This window comes from Dermacentor albipictus, chromosome 1 (genome assembly GCF_038994185.2).
Source record: "Dermacentor albipictus isolate Rhodes 1998 colony chromosome 1, USDA_Dalb.pri_finalv2, whole genome shotgun sequence".
In the NCBI taxonomy this organism is placed as follows: Eukaryota; Metazoa; Arthropoda; class Arachnida; order Ixodida; family Ixodidae; genus Dermacentor; species Dermacentor albipictus.
In genome coordinates, this window is record NC_091821.1 from 187,884,653 (window position 1) to 187,905,572 (window position 20,920).

A 20,920-nucleotide genomic window follows, 5' to 3' on the forward strand; every position below is an offset into this window, starting at 1 on the left:
TGATGGTATCAATAGCGTCATGCTTGGCCTGGAGCTGTAGTCAAATCTGAGACATCTATCATGTAATCCTTGAATATGTAACTGTGTAGGGCTGATCCACGTTACTGACCAGTTACTTCTCCTGACTGCCCTTTGTACTGTGCTGCCATCCTTGTGTCATGCATAATGCATTTTCTCCTTAACTACAAGCCATTCATCACAACTGCAAGCCTTAGATCAAACAATTCATCATAGAAACTGAATGCAATGAAGGCATTTGAGTAATGTGTTGGGAAGAAGGGAGACGAGTATGGGTGACATAACATCGCCAAATATATAGACAATTTATTATAGAAAAGGCAGAGAAGTTGGCCTGGGCTAGTGTACTCTGGCCTGCTACTCTGCATAGGGGAAGGAGTAAAGGGGTAAAAAATACTGATGAAAAATGATGACACAAAGGGATGCACATATACTGATGTAGCTAGTATCTCCTCTAGTTAAGCCACTTTCCTTCAGGCCCCACTCCTAGATGCTTGAAAAACTATCTCTAAATGCATGTGAAAACAGATGGGCAAGTCCTGGATGTAATTTATGCTGCCATGAAGGCTTTTGGTTTTCCGGACACATGCTATTTATTTTGAGTTTGACACAGAGCTTAAGTGCGAAGGCAATATCTGGTTTGCTTTCTGCCCGTGTGCAGTGGTGGTTTACCATTTCATTGCACATCCAAAGTGATGGTTCTTCAATTCTAAATATTTTTTATGTCACAAATACCTAAGGATGGCAGGGACTTCAAGGAGCTGCAGAAAAGGACAGCTTTTTGAGCAAAATTAGATATAAATTTGGTGCTACTGCTGCCATTTCTAGCATATGAAACCCGCTTGTTTTATATCTCTAATGCAAGTTTCGTGCTTCATGAAGAGGAGCACTATTTAGCTAATGTGTTAGAGATGCTACCATATGATGACTTGGCACGTTTACTTACCATCACTCTAAGGATTCTGCAGGGTCCCCATAATTTTGGCCACTAGGTCTTTTAACGTGCACTGAAATCTTAGTGCTGCCATTTCTGCATTCTGATTCCATAAAAATGCAGCCACGAATCAATCTCACTGGAGGGAGCATCTGACTGCCACTGCTGCTAAGCCACTGCAGTTGGCAAAGAACTAAATATGGATAATCTTGCAAGCAGGTATCATTGTACTGTACCATCTTTCCCTGTCAGCTTTAGCAATAATTGCAGTCTGCATATATATATATACACAAGTGATTTATTACTGTGTGCACTTGAAAGCATCATGTACTCTGCTATGTACATTTACAATGGGCAACATAAAACAAAGAGGGTGAACAAAAGATTGCAGCTTATGCAATGACAAAGTTTTCTAACTTATGTGTAAAGAAAAGAGGCGGGAAAGATGGAGGCGACGATGTCCATGCACAACCGTCGGCCTCTTTCATTCACAACAGGGTATTTGTCGTTGCAGAGTCCGGGAAGAGGGTGTGGTAACTCATGACTGGGACATACGCAGCTGTAATGATTCGACCTGAAATGAAGCCAACAGCACAAATGGCAATTATGTTTCTGAAAAATAAGCAAACTAATTTTACAAGCATCTCATTTATTGTCAGTAATACAGCTGCAATTTGACGTTTTATGCAGGAAAACATAACTGGTCCATTCACAAGTGCTTCTGATGCAGAAGTTAAAATATATATGTCACGTATAGTTAAAACTCAGCTGAACAGTAGCTGGTAGAGCCAGTTACTGTGCATTGGTAATGCATTGTGCATTGGAATACGCATTGGTAAAAGGCACATTCAATAAAATTCGCATTTGTGGTATATAAAAACCGTTATTTCGACCCTCGTTAATTTGGACTCGCCCTCTGGGCCAGGCAAAAGTATGCGTTATGTATAGTATCAAAACCAGATTAATTAGGAGAATTCACAGGACATGCAGAGTGCCGCAATAAATAAATAAATAAATAAATAAATAAATAAATAAATAAATAAATAAAATAAACAACAAAGCGGCGTAATTATCCAATGGAAACTGAATCTTTCCCTACCATGGGGGAAATAAGCGTTTTTTGTAGGTTATGCCAGATTTTTTTTTTTCTGAAGGAACTACTGCACTCAATATTTTATGTAATACGTAAACAAAAGTTTTATTAACGAGATGTATCTTATAAAAAAGAAGGCATAAATTGCCAGAATTAAGATTGTAGGATAAAACTGAACAATGTTTGTAAAGACATGCTTGTATCTACTAAGAAAAAAATATAACAAGAATTATTAGATACACAAAATGCATTGCCGTCTAATAGGCACTAGCTCCGAAAAAAATCCTAATTAACTTTAACTGCAAGGACTACAGCTGGGCGTGGCAGGCTGTGGCCACCGATGTTCTGGGCTGGTTTGCATCGTCGTCGCTCTCAGAGTCAAAGTCTGACGAAAAGTCAGCATCTTCAGATTCACTGCTGCTCGACCAACCAATAAAACCAGCCGCAGACGCAGTGGAATCGCGAAACGTGCTATATTTCGAAGCGTGTGCGCTGCTACCGGAGGTGGCCATTTTTGCTTTCTACTTTGATGATCGCGAAACTTTGAGGAGCATTCAAAAATTACCGGCAGGTGGGAAAAAAGCGAACTGCATAGGGGGAAAAAAAACTAATTCTCTTCCTTCAAGTCTGATAGCACAGTGTGCTTGTGAGCGGTGTGGAAGGTCTTAAAAGCGGCATTTCAAAGCATCGATAGTGGGCTGACAATGTGCGATGGGTGCGGTCGGTAAAGAGCTAAGCAGCGGAGTTCACATCTTCACAGTCATCAACAGTAATTGTACGATGAAGCTTATATGTCAACCTACTCCCAGTACAGCCGAGACTCCAGCGATGCCACACGGAAGGGACGTGAAACACACTGCCATCGCGTATCTGTGCTTTGGGATTTGGGCTTCTTGTAGAGATACACCCTGTACATAGTACACTGCAAGTATCCCTAGTAGAAGCTCCTTTGCTATGCTTGCTGGGGAGTGCATAGCATGCGAAAACAAAAATAGTACCGGAAAACGGAAGCCTCAGGAGAGCACCTGCGATAACAATAAAACAGGCGGCACAGGATCTCCTGGGCACCTAAGGGGCCAAAACTGAACCGTTTTTGCTCAGTCAGAATGAAAACGAACAAATGAAAAAAAGTTTCCGATCAACACTCTGGTGGCGAGGTTGTGCAATCCAGCACGCCTGCTGAACTTCCACGAAACCACTGTGCCTTTTTACATCACACCACTCCACTGCTCCTCCTTTCCCTGCTCCAGCGCTCTCACCTCACAAGTTGCTCTACTGAGAACCTACAGTAAATTCTTGTGCCAAGGATAAACAATGTCATTTCTTAATCCGAAATATCACTTCATTCGAAAATTTCGGGGCTCTAACCAGTGTATGTTGGACTGGAATACTTAAAGTGCAGCAGCCCCAAAGTTTGCTTTGTATTAAGTGTGAAGCAGAAAATCTGCTCGGGACTGCATGGTGCAGCATACACGGTCACCTTTTGTATCGACCTGGAGAATGAAACAGCGTCATTGAGGCCACTCAACCTGGCAGCAGCTCCAGCCTAACTGTATCACATGATGATAACCAACAAACAAGGCAGCAGCACCCCATGGGTGTTTTAAGAATTTCTTCTTCAAGAGCCCACTACTGAGTGTGGATGTGTTTCCATATGTTTTACAAGCTCACACATTGTTGGAGTGCACATCTTATATACTCTGGCTCCTTTAGAAACTCGCTGCATTTCACGAAATACCACTTAAAACAAAGTGTGGTTCCTGTAACGAGGGTTTACTGTACGTCTCCTAGAATGGCAAAGGCAAAGTTTAAATTGTACACTTCTATCACATGAAAATCTGACACACATGCCCAACTGTTATGCAAAGAAGGGAAGATGGACTCACCAGCAAACCAGCGCCCATGCAGCGCATTGACAGAGGCTACTGCTGAGGCAATGGTTGGGCACTTGACGTACACATGTCCCTCAGGTGATGCCCGATCTACGTAGACATGCAGAACTCCACCATGCTTGCGGCACTCTTCAATCACATCTCGTCGAATCTCCTCATCCCAAGAAGGATTTGTTTCCGTCAAAGGGTCAAACATGTTGGACAGCAGGAAACACTGGGTGGCTATTGTTGGTGCAGCTGCTGCTGCCACAGCAGCTGCTTGGGGCTGTCCTGGCAGTACAGTGGGGTTCATTTGAAGGGCATTAACTGCAGCTTGTGGTATCTGGAACCCTGTGCCTACAAGTAAGAACAACTCATCTCAGTGACTCTGCTGCAAATGCATGACTGTGTACATAGTAGGCGTGTCAGCAATGAGCAATTATTAACATTAGGGGATTCCAGACACAATGATAGCTTTTGCTGGCCAAGATTCACAGCTGCAGCAGACTAACAAGAATTCCTACACAGATTATTTATTTTGTTGATTACTGAATATTTCCTCAATAACTTCGTAATCATCACTGTTAGGCTGTCAATGCCAAATGGAGATTTGTAGCCAATGACGAGCTCTTCACAATTCAGCTTAGTAAAATGACAAAAAGTTCTTACTTAACACCACGAAGTTCGAACATTCTACATTAAGGTAAACTATATGACTTGTTCACATTAATTTTTGACCATGGAGAGTAGATTCGTCAAAAGAAGGTAATTGAGTACAAGCTAATAATTTATTGAACAATCCACAACTGACTGAAACTTCACTCTAGCATATATCAGAAATGTTACTATGGGCTACAGCCATGTTTCCTGCATTTAATAGAATTAAGAGGCATCATACAGTGTTTCAAAAATGATACATTGGGCTCTGGGGTTAAAGCATATTGGCACGAAAAGTTCTGATTCATTTTAGGCAGGAAACCCAAAACAAGCAAATAAGGAGCAGATGTAACCATGCCTTAAGGTGCCCGATAAACATCAGAATCACAAAGACAGAAAACTGTCTGCATATTAGCTCATAAGCTATCAGAGGGGCCAGTTACATATTTCAGATGTTTGCATACAATGCATTTGCGTAGTTCAACCACAACTACTTTCCTTGCTGAAAAAGTTGCACTTGTGTCAAGACCCAATTTTCACAAAACTTCTCACGCGTACTCATTTCCTTGAAGACCCAACTTTGGTCAGCTGTCATGTATTATAAAGGATTGGCATGATAGCAAGACATTGTGGGAATTGCCAATCACAGAAAAAAACAAGGCAGCTGAGGGGCTTGTTCTCACTCATTGCATAGCATGAGTATCGACTCTGGCATCCTTGATGTAGCATACAAGGACTTGGACGCCAGTCACCTGGTTGTAAGATCACCTATTACATGACACCTGCTGTTTTATGGGCATTCTATATCTCCCGTCATGGCTGCGAGTCATGCTGGAAACATACTTCGGGCAACGTTATACATACATTTATATACATACCCAAAAAAAGTGCACAGGACAGCAGCCGCTGCAGCTCAATGAGCAGAACAATGCATGCGCCATGCACAGATTGCAAGTATGGGGGGAAAAGCTAGTGAATTTTTGCTTTGGGTTCACTGTCTTTTCTGTTCTTTTGAGTTCATTGTCTATTGGCTTCATATACATTAAGTAAAAGAAGCATTGTGATAATGGTCCATTTCTTCGATTTTTGCAATGCATTATCACCATCACTTTCAGTTATGAATATTGCTGGCATCAAATTATTTTTGTTTGCACTTTCCATACTAATTACTGCAGGTATAGCCACTTTCAACACGTCTTTCAACTGTGCCACAGAAAAGAAGGTACTCGAAATTGACTGTACTAAGAATGTCATTAACAACAATAAACTTTTGCTGGCCTTGGGCTGCACTAACTAGAGCACACTCGAATGTGCCCATGCGACAAATACAAAAAGTGACGTCTAAAATTTACTGCAAAAGTAGCAAGTAAGAAAACTATATGACACTCAGTGGGTGACATTTTGTGGCTTACTAGATTTTGTTATTATACTTTGAACTTTTAGTGCACACTACACTCAGTGTCAGGTTAACTTGCTAATGTAAAATATGTTTCACATGAAATCCCTTCTTCCGCAATTGAAATTGAACCTGAAAAATACTGTTAAATGAATATAATGTACAACACTGGTTTATCAGCGCCTCAACTGGAACACACAGAGATGTTTTTCTTTTCAACAGCATACACTACTTGAACATTTTAGAAGCAGCCAGGGCCTGCATCCCGATTTTCATCTTTGTAAGGACATTTTCTCAGCTGTATACGCAAAGAAATTAACTAGCAAAAGTGGCATGACTTTGCAACAAAAAGTGTTGGTAGACTGACTGAAATGACACCAGTTCAATCAATCATGCTTTCTTCACCTGGCCTTCATGATCAAACAATGTACACCAATTTTCACTGCTACACTTCTGCAACCAGAGAGAGCATAGACTCTATGCTACACTACAAATTAAGTTATGCCCACTTCAATGACATAAGGCACCTAAGATTGATGACTAAGGCACCAAGCAATTCAGTGAACAATCAAACTGGTGACCATGCGCCCACAGCAGCACAGTACTGCAGGTACCGAGCCATCAAGGTGAGCCAACACAGTGTTTTTTGAATTCTTACTGTAACACCATAGTGATATGCGTAACTTTTACCCTTATCTCACTTTTACTACAACAAAAAAGAGGATGGTTGTGGTGCCTGCACTTTTCTTTGTAATTTAACCAGCCCATCTGCTTCCACTGCTTCTGGAAACCAGCGCAGGCAACTCGGAGGCTATCCTTATAGAGATGGGAATTGGATTAAAATATTCAGCATTGTTCATTACTATAAGATGCCTCAGCTTCAGGTGTGGAACCAACTCCAAATTCAGTCCTTGCATGCCCAGCATGGTGGTTAATTACAAATGAGTGAAGACCTCTTCTGCTGGCTCTGGAGAACTGGTCCATACCATTGTGAATACCTAAAAAAATTGGCACACAGTGTGAGCTTCTATAGCCCCAAATGGTTCTTTACTCAATTGCCATGCAAAAAACAATGTTAAACCTGCTTATAGTTGTGCCATGTAAAAAACAATGTTAAACCTGCTTATAGTTGATGTTTTAAACGACCCCATCAGCCAGGAAGTTCACTTTTTCTCTTATCAGCCATCCCCAAAAAAGATAAATGGTTTCGCACTTCAAATACAACAATGACAAATGTGATTAAATGCAGCCAAAGCCATAGAAAATTAGGTCCTTGTGGCAGCAAAAACCACTAAACTCAGTTTAAGGCTAAGAAAATTGCAGACAAAAAGACGGGAACAGTTATTTGGTTTTAAAATGAAAGCAAGTTGCAGGAGTGGTGCTACCTGACCATTCTTTCCTAACTGGTACAAGGTAATTCTAATGTGCCAGGTATGAAGAACTGTGTAAAGAGCACAACATTTAAATCTACAAATGCACTGACAATTGTTACAGATGTTTGACTGCAACACCATTAAATAAAAAGCACTAGTGGCTAGTGTTCATAGCACTGCATGAAAGCATTTAGGTGTGAAAGTCTCTTGCAAGCATCATGTTACTGACTGTACTGGAAAGCGTACAGCATATTTGTCAGTAAGTCATAGCTTTAGGGCTCATGTGTTGGATTTATGCAAAAAGAGGTGCAAAAGAACAAAAAAAAAAGTTTCTTGTACTAATGCATTGCCAAATCTGACAAGCATTCCAGCTTGTCTGATTCACATTTTTCTCTTTCACTTTTGCTGCTGTGCAGCATAGTTCTAAAGCATTATGAGAGGCAATAGCTAGCACTTTGTTGCATTTGAGAGAAATTTTTATGCAGCCCTTTAACATTTCTCTGCTTTTCATGCCCTTCATATTAATATCTACTGACTAGCTTACAAAACTGTCATGTAAACTTGCTTTCAATAGCCTTTGACCAACCAGATAGATATAGCCATGCATATAGAACCACAATTGCGTATATGTAGGCTGACAGTCAATGGAATCAAAAAAGGATACTGCAGACACTTGGATCATCTATCATTTTTTCATAGTACAGTTTACAACAGGAGCTTTACAGCACAAGGCTTGTGCAATTCGAGGCACAATCAATAGTCCAAGTGGATCAATATTTGCTTTGTTAGCACACCATGACTAATCCATGAATGTGATGAGCATTGCCACTGAACACCACTCCCACATTTGTATGGGCTGTTGATGCACTTCGAAACATCCAAGCGTGGAGCACAGGGTTATGGTTACCGAGTTGGTGTTGGGAGCATCAGCCTACGCATGTGATGTCACAATTTGAGTGCACAGGCCTAGCACTATTGCAAAGCTATAACGAAGTTCAGATAGTCACTGTGCAGACATCCAATTTGATATTAAAATTAGCCAGGTTAGTGAAGGGAAAAAACTGCAAAAAGAAATTGTTTCAATTTTGCCAAATGATAGGAAGCTGGCTCAATAACCAGTGGCTTTTGAGAAACTGTCAGGTAGAGTAGCATTTCCAGCAAGATTGCTCACAGCAAGGAGAGGGGGAAAAAAAAAATTGTGTCACTTGTGATATTGAAAAAAGATGACATAGCATGGCCATTTCCGTCTCACTTGAAAAAGCAATGCCTCAGATTCCACACATGCCAGATGAGCACAGGAGGCTGATTTACCAAAAAAGAGACAAAAGGTATGATTCAGCTCCGCTATTAGTTGTTGGCTGCCGCAAAGCAATGCAGTTGCTTTTTATTGGTTGCAATTTTATTGTGAGGATCAGCGTCCATGGAGGTGCTGTCCTGTTAACATCGAGCAGGGAGAAGCCAAATTTATAGAAAAGCACTAAACAAGCAGCAGAAAGCAAAGTGCCCAAGAATATGCTCGTAAATGAGATTTTTGTAACCGATGCGGTGCTGCACTGAGTTCTGGTGGATGGCAGTGTCATGCATGGATCGTCACAGCATTCCTGAACAGTAGCTGGGCTGGCATTTTGGTGAGTTGGCATGGATCCATTACAAGTTCAGGATAGTGCTAAGTTACAGGCTGAATGTATAACAGGGTGTCCCCCAATGCATGAGACATGGGCTTTTTTCCATTTCGCCCCCATCGAAATATGGCTGCCGCAGCAAGGATTTGATCCCAAGACCGCGTGCTTAGCAGTGCAACACCGTAGCCGTTAAGCCACCATGGTGGGTACCATACTCGTGGACAACTTTTCTTGGCTATGAAGCAAAGGCTACGGACACTAAGCGTGCCTCTTTGACCACCATTAAAAGTAACCCCACAGTTTTGCTCACAATCTTTTTTTTTTTAAGTGGGAAATAGAAAACAATACTTTTTTTGTTTTTTACAGCACCTAATTTGAAACAATACGTAACATTCACCAGTCAGCTATTGGTATTTTGTTGTATATTTAGTTTGCTCTTTCAAGTTTTAGCACACCTGAGACCGTTGCACGTTTGGCACGACCATCAAACGCAAAATGATGCCCATGTATTTTGGTGAGTGTTCGTCGCTTGCAGTCCCATCAATCAAGTCCCCTGAGCGGCTGTTGGCCAACTTTAGCAACAAAAGACTATTGAAGCACACAAAAAAAGGTTTTCCAGCATCTGTGCAGAAACCACGCGAAACCATCTGGAAATCGCAACCATCAGCATGTACAAAGGAGTGAGCCAGCTGACTGCGGTGCCACCTCTACCGATGCCAGAGTCAGTAGCACGTCCTAACCAATGCCATACGGCTGCTTCGGAGCTCCGACGCAGGTTGAGATGCTCACTGTTTAGAACTTGGCACATATTGGGTGAGAACAAACATTGATTCTCGCCATGTAATTTTATCTGCCTTGACTAAGGTAAAGAGGTAGTGCGAGGTTGGCAAAACCGAAACCGGTGCCCAGCCTGCCCGGACTACATTGCGTACGAATACAGTCATGTGCAGAAGCTCCGCCCCCATAGCTTTCGCTTCATAGCCAAGTTGTCCGCGAGTATAGTACAAAGTTTGCTCGCTGACATTCATAAGTGCAGTCATTCTCTTAATTACAGTTTGTGCTTGCATTTCTGTCACACGCCTTCCACATTGTTCCAAGCACATTTAACGCCAGCTGCTTCGTTTCTTTTGCATAAAAGAGCAGCTTGGAACAATACTTAGCAAAGGAAAGCCTGCGGATTTTTTGCAAAAACAAAGCACTTCCTAGGTGGGAGCTCTCCACAGTGCTATGACTGTGCCGACTACACATATGAATTTAACCAGTGTCAAAGCAATTAAGGGTTTGTATTCATTAAATGCAAATTAATGTCTATATGGCAGCATTGCACTGATTTCTTTTGATCTTTGTGTATTTTCACTTAAAGAATTGGAGAACTCTATTTTCACAATTGTACAGCCTCAATAAATATTTTATTAAGACGTGAAGTAAAATCTTGCAGAAAACCGCAGCTGTGACCTGAAGAGTAGCATCTGTTAACAGCTGCCAATGAGACCACATGTAAAGGCCCTTTAGTCAAGCAGCTGGCTCTAAACTATGGCACTACATTGCGCTGCGTAAGTATGTGTGCTCACAGTCCTGACAGCTTTGGATCTGCCGAGAGGAACTACTGAAACAGAGTATAGCCCCACAATTTATGCGTGTCACATAATTAAAACTCATACGTTGGAAGGGTAACACAGCAGCGCTTGTTTGGCAAGTTGTGGAAAGGGCAATTAGCGTACAGGCAACCACTATGTACAAAAGTGCTGCTCTGCATCATCATTTGCTAGGACACATAAACAAAGCAAAAGTGCATTAACATTGTTGTCTTATCACGTGCCAAGCTGCACCTAGCTGCTAGCTAATTGATGAAGTGCAGATAAGGTTACATACACAAAGCTGATACGGTAACTATGAGACATTGTTGCTCTATGCTTAAGCCCCCTAGTTAAATTTTTCTCTTCTCTTCTACTGAAGCCTCAATGCACTAGCTGATCATGTTCTTTTCCTGCTATCACAGCATAAATGGTGCAGGGAGCACACACAATATGTCCAATTTGCCTGGCAGGTGATACAATCTGTCAACTGTAGTATCGCCCCCACACAAGTGCAAGATGTTGATATGTGTGGTTATGAGGTTGCTTCAAAAGGCTGCGTGCAGTTTTAAAGCGAAAACTTTACTGGCTGCAAACTTGCGATTTCACCCTGGCGGTGCTCCGAGGAGGCACATGACCTCACAATGTGCACCTCGCCGCAGATATTTCTCTCTCTCTCGCTCCCTAGTCACTACTGCGCATGCGCCACTAGTAGCACTCAGCCACAGGTGTTCCGCCATTGCGCAGCGCCGCGCCTGACGTCACACGCGTTCCTCGTAGTTGCGCTCGCCTCCGCTCGCTTCGCCAGCTGCGCCGCATGCCTGATAACATGTCGGAGGATTGAAAAGGAGAGCTCGCATGCGCCGCAACCACAGTTGAGGCGGCAGTATGAACGGCAACAATTTTGATAAGCAGGTGGAGGCCTGGAATCGACATCGGAACGAGATGAAGAGGAAACCAATCGCCCTGTAAACAGACAAACAGCGCGCCGAACGACTGGCTAAACACTAGCATAGCTAGACCACCAGGCTAACCTGGACTTGCAATCAAGATGAACCAAGGCTAACCATGCTATGCCCTAGCTTTCGCTACATATATGCTGGAATAGCCGAGCTAAGCCATTGCCAATTTTATTTACAGGCAGGAAAATGTCGACGACAACAACAATATAAGCATTTTTTTTTTCCCTATCAGCAAGAATGGCTGAATAAATTTCGCTTTTTTCTTGTGAATTTGTTTTTGTTTTTTGATGCCTTGCAATCTTCTGACACGCTTTTCTCAGCTTCTGTGCACTAATTTCAACTACCGTATTTACTCGCATAATGACCGCACTTTTCTGTAAAAAAAATTGAAGCAAATTCAGGGGTGCGATCATTACGCGGGTTAAATTTCCCGCAAAAATATATATATATTTTTCATCCCGCGTTTGTTGCGGGATGACAGCAGGTCAACAAGCAGGTCGCTGGTGTAGCAAGCCGAATGCGCCGAACGGAATTTTTGTTCTTCTCGTGAGTACATTCCACGCACTGAAACACTTTCTTCCGTATCAGTAATAAATAATGTTGTTAATATCGGCAAGTTTGCGACAATAACAGACCCATGTCTGCTTTCACGGGACAGAAACAGAGATGGGCGCGCGTAGCTGCCAGTGACATAGAAACACAAGGCAGGCATGCTGCGGAAACTGCGGCATTTGTCTTCATTACTATCCTAATACGGCACGTTTCCGCTAAGGGTGGGTGCGACTATCTTAGCTGTGTTACAAGCATCAGCCTATGAATAGGGCGCACTCCTAATGTATCTGTGTAAACGTGGCCACGGTATTTTCCGCTCGCGATTCGTTGCGTGCCCACGAGCGCAGACGAGAAGAATCGAAAGGCGCCTTTTATGTTGTTGTTCGCCAAAACCATTATGAAGTCTACAAGTAATAAAGCCAAGGCAAGTTTGGCTGTAGCTTTTTTTTTTTTTTTGTCACGGAAGTGTGGAAAGTGATGTAAGGAATGAAATGGGGCATCTGCTTAAGAATGTTTGGTGCGTGCAGACCGCTCGGTATGTCTTCAAGAGTCGTTCGCGGAGCATTTGACAGCATTCGACAGATGGTAAGCGCGATCATTATAAGCTAGACTTTGCACACGACATATCGCTGCGACAAGTTCGGGGTGAGATCATTAGGCGGGAAAGGAAAAAAAATGAATTTTTACTACAAAATCTAGAGGTGCGATCATTATGCGAGTAAATACAGTATTCTTGTTGTCTTCAGAAGCTGGAAGCTTTATTAATGCAATAATGTTAGCAAACATTCCTCCCAAAATGATAAAATTGCAAAAGGTAAAATAGATACCACATTTTCATGATTCCAATGCATAACTTGCTGAATACTTTTGGTGGGGTTAAAAAAGTCCTAAAAGAGTAAACAACATTGTAGTACACTCATGCAAGAAGGGCATTTATTGCTCTTTTTATATAAGAGTGCCATCTAGCCAAAGTATACTACAAGAAATGGTTCTTTGATTGAGACATGCTGAGGAATTGAAATTAGACTCGCCATGCAAGGATAGCGAGCAAATGTTGACGTATGCCAGGCTCCAAGGTAGAGGCAGTTCATGGGTGTAGCCTTGTGCGCTAAAGTGCACCCGAGTAGTCGTGTTAGCACATGCCTGTGCAGCACTCTGAAACCTAAATGCGAAGCCTTTTGTGAGACAGTCTCGCAGCCCAAGAGGAGGAACCATGTTCCTTTCAAACCAAGTTATCTATTCCATCAAGTGGCAGTGGCATTGGAACATTTATGCCATCTGCCTTCATAACTGCGTAACTACGACACCAATTCCCCCTATCGCATCTGTGTCATAAGAATTCCAGACATCCGCAGTCACGGTAGTCGTGCGGGAAAGATGAATGCAAGAGAACACGAGAGAATTGAGCGCCTTGACATCCTTTAGCACACTTCTTGTTGTCTGCAGAAACTATGAGTGATTATTTCAGGAAGAACTGTTGTTATGATGGGCTAGTGGGGGCAGCGACCTTCAAGCCTCCCCTGCTCTCCTGCAAAAAATCAGCTCCCTTTAAGCTGACCGTCATGCAGAATCCACTAATTGGTGCAAGGGGCCAACGTCTTCCGTGGGAATGGCTTGAACATCAGGTTCCTAGATTGCCACATATATGCGCCTTATGCGGGGGCGATTGTGCCACACTTGTGGCAACTTCCCGCAGAACGGTACGACGTCATGGGAAGGATTTTGTGAAAGATTCGATGATTACGATTGGCCGAGACACAATCAGCAGATTCCCCAATCTAGTCACCTAGAGAAGACAACTATTTTAAAAGCGGACACCTTTGATGCAGTGGGTGAGTGCTGACGTGTCCCGACGTGCTCTCCCAGAAAAGATGTAGTCCGCTCTGACATGCAGCTCAGACTATGGGAACAATGTAGTGCGCTCTGTGCTCCAGCCAGCACGAGTAACCCTTATTCTGTAAATAAGTGTGCCTCTCCTATGTAAATAAATTGCATGTTCCGTTCCTCAATATCTCGACCTCGTACTCTTCACTAAAGAAGTAAGCCTCATAAAGGAAGCTCGTACAATGGCGTGGGCCCACTTAACTTCTGTGTTACGCCCCAGTAGCATAGGCCAGCTACTCGTTATGAGCCGCACCAGCGGCGTAGGCTAGAGAGCAACACTCAGTGTCACGCCAGACTCTGAGGCAACGACCCCCGAATCCTACACTATTCAGCAAATTTTCTACAACGCTGCAGGAAGAAATTTGAGTAAGAAATTTTATTTAAGAATAACACAATTTACATGCCAACAAGTTCCCAATTAGGGCAAGCCCATAAACACCATCATCCCTGATCTTGAAAAGCCAATTTTTTAAAGAAACGTTTCCCACATTAACCACTTGGAGTACCCACATGTGCGCGGAAGTTTTTTCACATTTTACCCTACTCAGAATGTCTACACCTGGTAAACCCACAAACCTGCACTCTGCAGCAGAATGCCATAGCTGCTGAGCAACAAAGGAAAATGTGCCTTTGTTATAAGACATGTTAGGCCTACACAGTATGTGTTCGTGCGCTGCTTAGTGGGTGTCTGCAATGTCATGCACCACCGTTCAGGCTATCCAAACCTTTTAACTGCCGTGAAAAACAAAATTTTTTTTTAGAAACGCAAAAATAATTGGCAAAAGTTGTTGTGTACTATGTAATATTTTCTTGACAAAATTACAAGTAACTGAACGCGTACACATGTGGAAAAATTGCCAAAGTGCCATGAATTAAGTCGTCATCAGCACCAGAGGACGCTCGATGGCAAGTTACGTTGTCATCTTCAGTTAAAGGAGTCAAGGAGCATTTCTAAAAAACAAGTCACCGTAGACTGGTAAAGTACTTCTGCAATAGTTTAATTACGGGTGCAATTGCTGTAACAGCTTTTGGAGAACTAGGTTTATGAACTGAAAATTTTGAACTTGCTGCAAGTTAGCAAAGAAGAAAGGCGTTTTTAAAGCATCATAATGGCGGAAAAAAAAATGTCACTTTTGGAGCAGATGAGCCCAATATTGGAGCATTTAATGAAATAAAGAATGACCATTTTTGTAGCATATATTCTACAGTACTTCTTTTAGATTGGTCTCCTGCTGTGTTTTTAAGGCTGCCTGCTATCACAAAACGAAGTTCCGCACAATAGTAATGATTTACCATAAATAAATACATATACCCACAAAGACAAGGTTGCCCAGTAGCAGAATGTGAAACACAGAGGATGTTGATGCAAAAAGCTGCTCCGTTCCAATTTCTAGTGCTTATCAGAGACAGTGGAATCAAGACAATTTCTAATTATAACTGACTTTATGGTCCCGTCATAGCCGCATGCATTCCAATGGAGAAAGGACATTTTTTAAAATTTATTGCGACAGCGTGCTTTCTGGCATAAAGAATTATTTACACATGTAGATACACGCCGGATTCTCGGAGGAAGTCCAGCAGTGTCCGGTGGTGGGGCCCACAGATCCAACTGTCTACATTTGGTGACCGACCTGGGGGTGGTCAACACTGAAGCAGGTGTTTCTGGCGGAGGGCATGTAGAGAGGGACAAGTCCAGAGGAGGTGCCCAGTGTCCACCTCGCAGACAGGAGTGGGGCAGAAGGGGCAGGAATCGTTGATGAAGGCATGGTACTGTGCCGACCACAACCAGGTTACCGCAGGGGTAAGGGCGACAGGGAGGCGTAACCTTCATAGCAAGACCTCTTCCCAGCGCGCTAGGCTGCCAGGGAGGTCGGTGCCACACGGTGGGAGAAGTGCTCGCGTGGCGCGCCGAATGTGTTCTTTTTCTGTGAGGAGCCTTGTCTCCGGAGAGGTGGGGGCCGATTGAAGTGGATGAGTTTTGTTATGACTTGCTGCATCCACTAAGGCTTGTGTGGGATGTGCATTGCGACGTATCCATTGTACACATACTGCAACGGGTAATTGCTCAACTACATGGTTATTCATATTGTTAATTCAAGCAAAATTCCCTGTTCCTGCTTACCTCTTACAAAAAAAAAAAAGAACCATTGTAAGCTTGAAGCATTACATTAGGGTGTCAAATTTTATATGCTTATACAGTGAACTCTCATTTGAGTGAACTTCAAGGGACCGAAGGAAATAGTTCACTTAACTGAAAGTTCACTAAACTGAATATTCACTAGACCAACATAAGACATGGCATACAGAGTCAAAAGTTTGAAGTGCAATTCATGGAGCAAAAGACATGGCATCCATAGTGTTAGAAATGTGTGAAATAGAATTTGTACATATCAACAAGTACAAGGTTCATAACAGTTATAATGCTGCCTTTGCGTGCACTCGCGGAACCGACGAGACTGGAAAGAAAAAGACGACGACCATGCCACGACTAGCCGGTCGGAAAAAAACACACACCATGTGGTTTGTGGTGTGACAGATCGCCACTTTGCTCTGGCGGCATTGTAAGCGCCAGCGATGTTACTTTGTTTATGGCCTCCGAGATTACATGCATGCTCATCTTGTGCGGGCGACCTCGGAGGCCGTGCCTCGTTGCCGTTCATTTTCCGCGCCGCCGCTTTTCCCCAGGGACGCTGTAGCGCCAGCGACATTACAATGCCGCTGGAGCGGCAGTTTCATGAGGGCGGGCATCAGTTGCGCCTGCAGTGCAGAGCGCAAAACTTCGTTAAACTAAAATATTGACTGTTCCGAAATTCGTTTAGGTGAAACATTTTTGCGTAGAATCTATAAAAAAACTGCCGGGGATTTTTAAAAAGTTCGTTATTCTGAAATATTTGATAAACCGACGTTCGTACAACTGAGTTTACTGTATGCAGTTGAGCGTCACGCTAACGTTCCGGAATATGCTAGAGGGATTTGTCCGTGCTGCATATCAGCAGGAACCACACGACGATAGCACCGTAGTGGACCGGCAGCTCCATTCGCGTGTGGCTTGAATATTTTATTGCGATAGCAATTATATGGACACTCCAGGTGCATTTCGGCCATTGCTGTTGGGAGATTCCGCATAAAGTCCACGGGCGATTAAATTGTCGCCACGCGCCGTATGCTGTTTGTGCGAGTAGAAGTGTAGCACGCAATGGGGGAAAGCGGGGAGCAAGTGTGACGTCTTCAATCGCACGCAAAGCTCCGGGGGCAGATTAGGGAGGGGAGGGCGCATTCTACTCTGGGTGGCTGCGCACGTGTGCACGCCTGGTCCACTGTATCTTGAAAGTCATCTGCGATGGGGGCAGAGTCTGCCATGCGCTACGTTTTCACGTCTTAGTTTGCATTGCTGCGAGAGGCAGCACGAAGGTCAATTCGGTCGCTACTGCTGCCGTGCTTTCTTACTCCAGCACTTTGGCAGCAAGTTTCCACGATCAAGCGAGATGCGTTCATGTTTGCTTGTGCACGCATTTACAAGTTGGCCGATAGAACTACTGTTCTTACTTCGTATAGCTGTCCACTAATTTGCTGTTGCAATCGATGCTTCGCCTTTTGGGCGAAACTGCAACTTTTTCTGCACACTGACAGTGTTGCTTCAACCATTCAAATTGTAGCTTGCTGAAAACTTAACAAATGTGTTTTTCACAATTAATAAAAATTATGAGAACTTACAAGCGTGCTGTCACACATGGGTATTCATACCGTCATTTATACAGCATTCATACTGTCTATGACTGAATAATAACCCCTGTCGTGAAGAAGCCTCATATCAGAATTGTTGTGTTACTAACCATGGCCAGCATAGTCGTGTAGTACAATGAATCCTGGATATATAAAATTTCAAGGGGATTGTGAAATAGTTCTTATCTGAAGCTTCCGCACATCTCGGGCAGTTTCCCAAGAATCGTGAAAAGCAAGAATTTATTGATTTGCTTCTTCAAGGCAGTGTCAAACAGACAAAACTTTACTTATTTTGTAGCATTCAAATGTCACAAGTCGCACATGCTTTAGTCGTTGATATACTATTGCAATGCTAACCCTAAAAGCCCACATTGCTCGGACGCGAGACGACGGTGCACCTCGAGCGCTTCAAGATGCCTGTGGTGCGTTTTCGTTCAGGTTGAGGTAGAAACAGATATTGCATGCAAGCAAGTTAGCGTGTATGACTATCAACGCACTGGTACAGCGAACCAAGTCTCCTCCTCTCACAGTAAGCGTGACTATTTTGCCATTAAGAATAACCTGCTAATACATCTTAACATTCCTCAAAGAAAAGCTATCGCTTTAAGGCACCTTGAAACACTTTTCTAGCTAATCATGAAATGGCCTCACTATTGAAAACATCTCATGAATCTCCCGCATTAAAAAATTTTCTATTCCTTCAACCAGAAGTGGAGTTTATGCAACAACACCCAACTTTCTCTCTCTTTTTTGTCTCTGCTAGAGCGCTGGAAGCTACAAAGCAGAGAAGACAAGAAGGCAAAGCCCCGGACAAAAGTTGAGGGCTGCAGCAGTGAAAGGTCTTGTCGTGGCATCCCATGCGGGCCGCGGTAGGCTATGCTAAACAGGACACCACTGCCATCTCGAAGTCCACGTCTGGCTACAGACATGGCAAACATGAAACTATTTTTCTGTCTTTGTGAAATCGCAGACATATATTTTTCATTTATTTAACACAAAATTAGTGATTATGCATTACTGAGTATACCCTCGAGATCACGAAATCAGCCAATAGCACTGGTGAGCCAGGTGCTTTAGATGACACTGCATAACGGCTATGCAGAAGCAAGAGTAAATGATTTTTTGCTGTTTTTGACATGAGATTGTAAATTCCCTGCTGTATGCAGCGCGGTAATATTTGGCTCACATGTTCACAGCAGCCTCAAAGACAGACTGACAACGCCTACTTACTATGTTTGAGAAGTGTTTCAGGGCCCCTTAGGATGTATTCCAAATTAGCACGTACAACAATGCTACATGTTGATAGATTGGACCAATGAGCTCAGTGTGTGCTACATGCTGCCACCAGTATGGTAACAATTTTTTTTTTTTAAATACACAGGATCCACAAACTGATTTTAGGAAAGCTAATTACTGATCAGCATTCTTCATGATCTATGCCATGGTCAAGTGACAGGGCAGCGTAATGCATCAAATGGTCCAGCAATGAGACATATTCCCTGTTGAACTGGCAACTGCTCCGTACATCAGCACAAAACATGTCTTTTCTTTGCACTGAGGTTTTGCCTTTCACAAATCACGCAAGCAGCTTTTTCATTTAATCTTGAACCTCCCATTCCAACAAGCAAGCCAACAGAGAACAGAAGATGGGCATTAACCCTCTCAGGGTCAAAACATTCAAATGCGTTGTTTCAGTGTGAAGTGCAGTCTATAACATAGGTATGGAGGTGCTGCAACCTTCGGCGACTTCTACTAAAAATCCATACCCTGCAGCCAGCCCTCGGCTTCCGTCAAAACTGACTTATCGCTTCACTCTAAGGTGTCAGCCACCACAGTAATTTGGCAGTATTTATTTCCAATTAGTCAAGCTTACTGCCATGTGTTCAAGCTCGTGCTTGCATAATTATTACAGTAAAATCTCGTTCGTACGTCATGAAAAAAAATGTGCGAGAAAACCTACTAACCAGGAAAACGTGTTATCCACAGTCACTAAAAAATCTGGCAGACTCAAGTTCAGTTGACATCCAAGCAATACGAAGCGAATTGTTGCAGTACGAGACGCCGATGTGCATCAAGCCGGTGGTGCCCTGAGCGGTACCAAAATGCGCATTTTTGTTTTTGTGGCCTCGGCGAGCTTACGTTTGTGCTCCTCGAACTTGGTCAAGGTCAGCAGCTTCTTCGGGCAGGGCATTTTGGAGGGAAGTTTTAACATGGCCACTCGCTGAGAAATGTGGCACGAGACGCTGACGCTTGCTGAGCTGGTGGGGCCCAAGCAGCTCGAGATGCCCATTGGCGCTTTCCTATTGTGTAGTGTTTTAAGAAGGCGGCAGGAAACCAAAACAAAATCAAGCTGGCGGGCGGCACCGGAATATGATGCCAACAGAGCTAAAACTGACAATCACTCCATGTCGCCTACAGTAAGGAACGGCAGCGTGTTCGGGTTATCACCTATTAAATGCGTGCAGTATGCTTCCCACGGCACCAACAGCACTGCGCCACATGCACTGTCAAACAGATAAGTGAAGATGCTTATCGTGACAAGGTTGGCAGCGAAGTGGCGAATGCACCATGCTACGACCTGTGTGATTTGCTCGTACTGAAACAGAAAAGTGAGCACACGCTGGTGTTTTTACGACAAGGGCAGGCAAGTACTGCGAGGAAGCTACTGCTCTCGATCGCACCTTTCCTTGTTTACATGGGGTCCAGTGGCTGGGAAACATATCATATGATCGCTTTTTGGTGGTGATCTGAACGTTGGTGATAGAGGGCTGTTTTCTGGGAATGTATCGAACGATAAAAAGCACCATAACCGTCCTGGGTCATTTTCAGTGTTCTCGATCGTAAACATTGGTGCCAGGAAATCTTACAAAACGGGATCGTATAAATTAGGTTCTACTGTAATCCGCATTCTCGCGCATACATTTCCTGTTAATGGCATTGAGAAAACAGATTTTTATCTCACTTCTTATCATTCGAAGTACTACTGCAGCACTACCGCAAGGTGCTCGACCGCATGGCTCTCCCCACAGGCTGCGATTGTACTAGGTTTAAAAGCAGATACTTGCAAATCGGTGATATTGCCATGGGTGCGACCTTTTTTTGCGAAGTACATGAGGGCTTATAAAATCTAGTCTAATAGCAATCTAGCATTTCATTACAGCAAGTTTCTCGCTTCATTTTTTTTTGGATGGGCGCACACCACTGAGCATGCTAGCAGGCGCTCACATGGCATGTCTCACTTTTGCTATGGCCGTGCGTCTC

At 43.3% G+C, this 20,920-nt stretch overlaps 1 protein-coding gene across 12 annotated transcripts in view; it reads right to left on the minus strand.

Moving 5' to 3' along the window:
• Positions 1–1,230: 1,230 nt before the first annotated feature.
• The window catches only part of Caper (RNA-binding protein 39-like protein Caper), an 84,579-nt gene continuing 64,889 nt past the window's right edge, over positions 1,231–20,920 (minus strand). For 6 of the 12 annotated variants that reach the window (XM_070530655.1, XM_070530654.1, XM_070530653.1 and 3 more), the window contains 2 exons: positions 3,932–4,273; positions 1,231–1,526 (listed from right to left, as the gene is read on the minus strand). In XM_070530655.1, coding sequence (XP_070386756.1) covers positions 1,441–1,526; positions 3,932–4,273 — 428 coding nt within the window. In that variant the 3' untranslated portion in view covers positions 1,231–1,440. Of the gene's footprint in view, positions 1,527–3,931; positions 4,274–16,668; positions 16,694–19,798; positions 19,960–20,920 lie in introns of those variants that run through there. The other 6 variants (XM_070530657.1, XM_070530659.1, XM_070530663.1 and 3 more) reach the window with 4 other exon arrangements.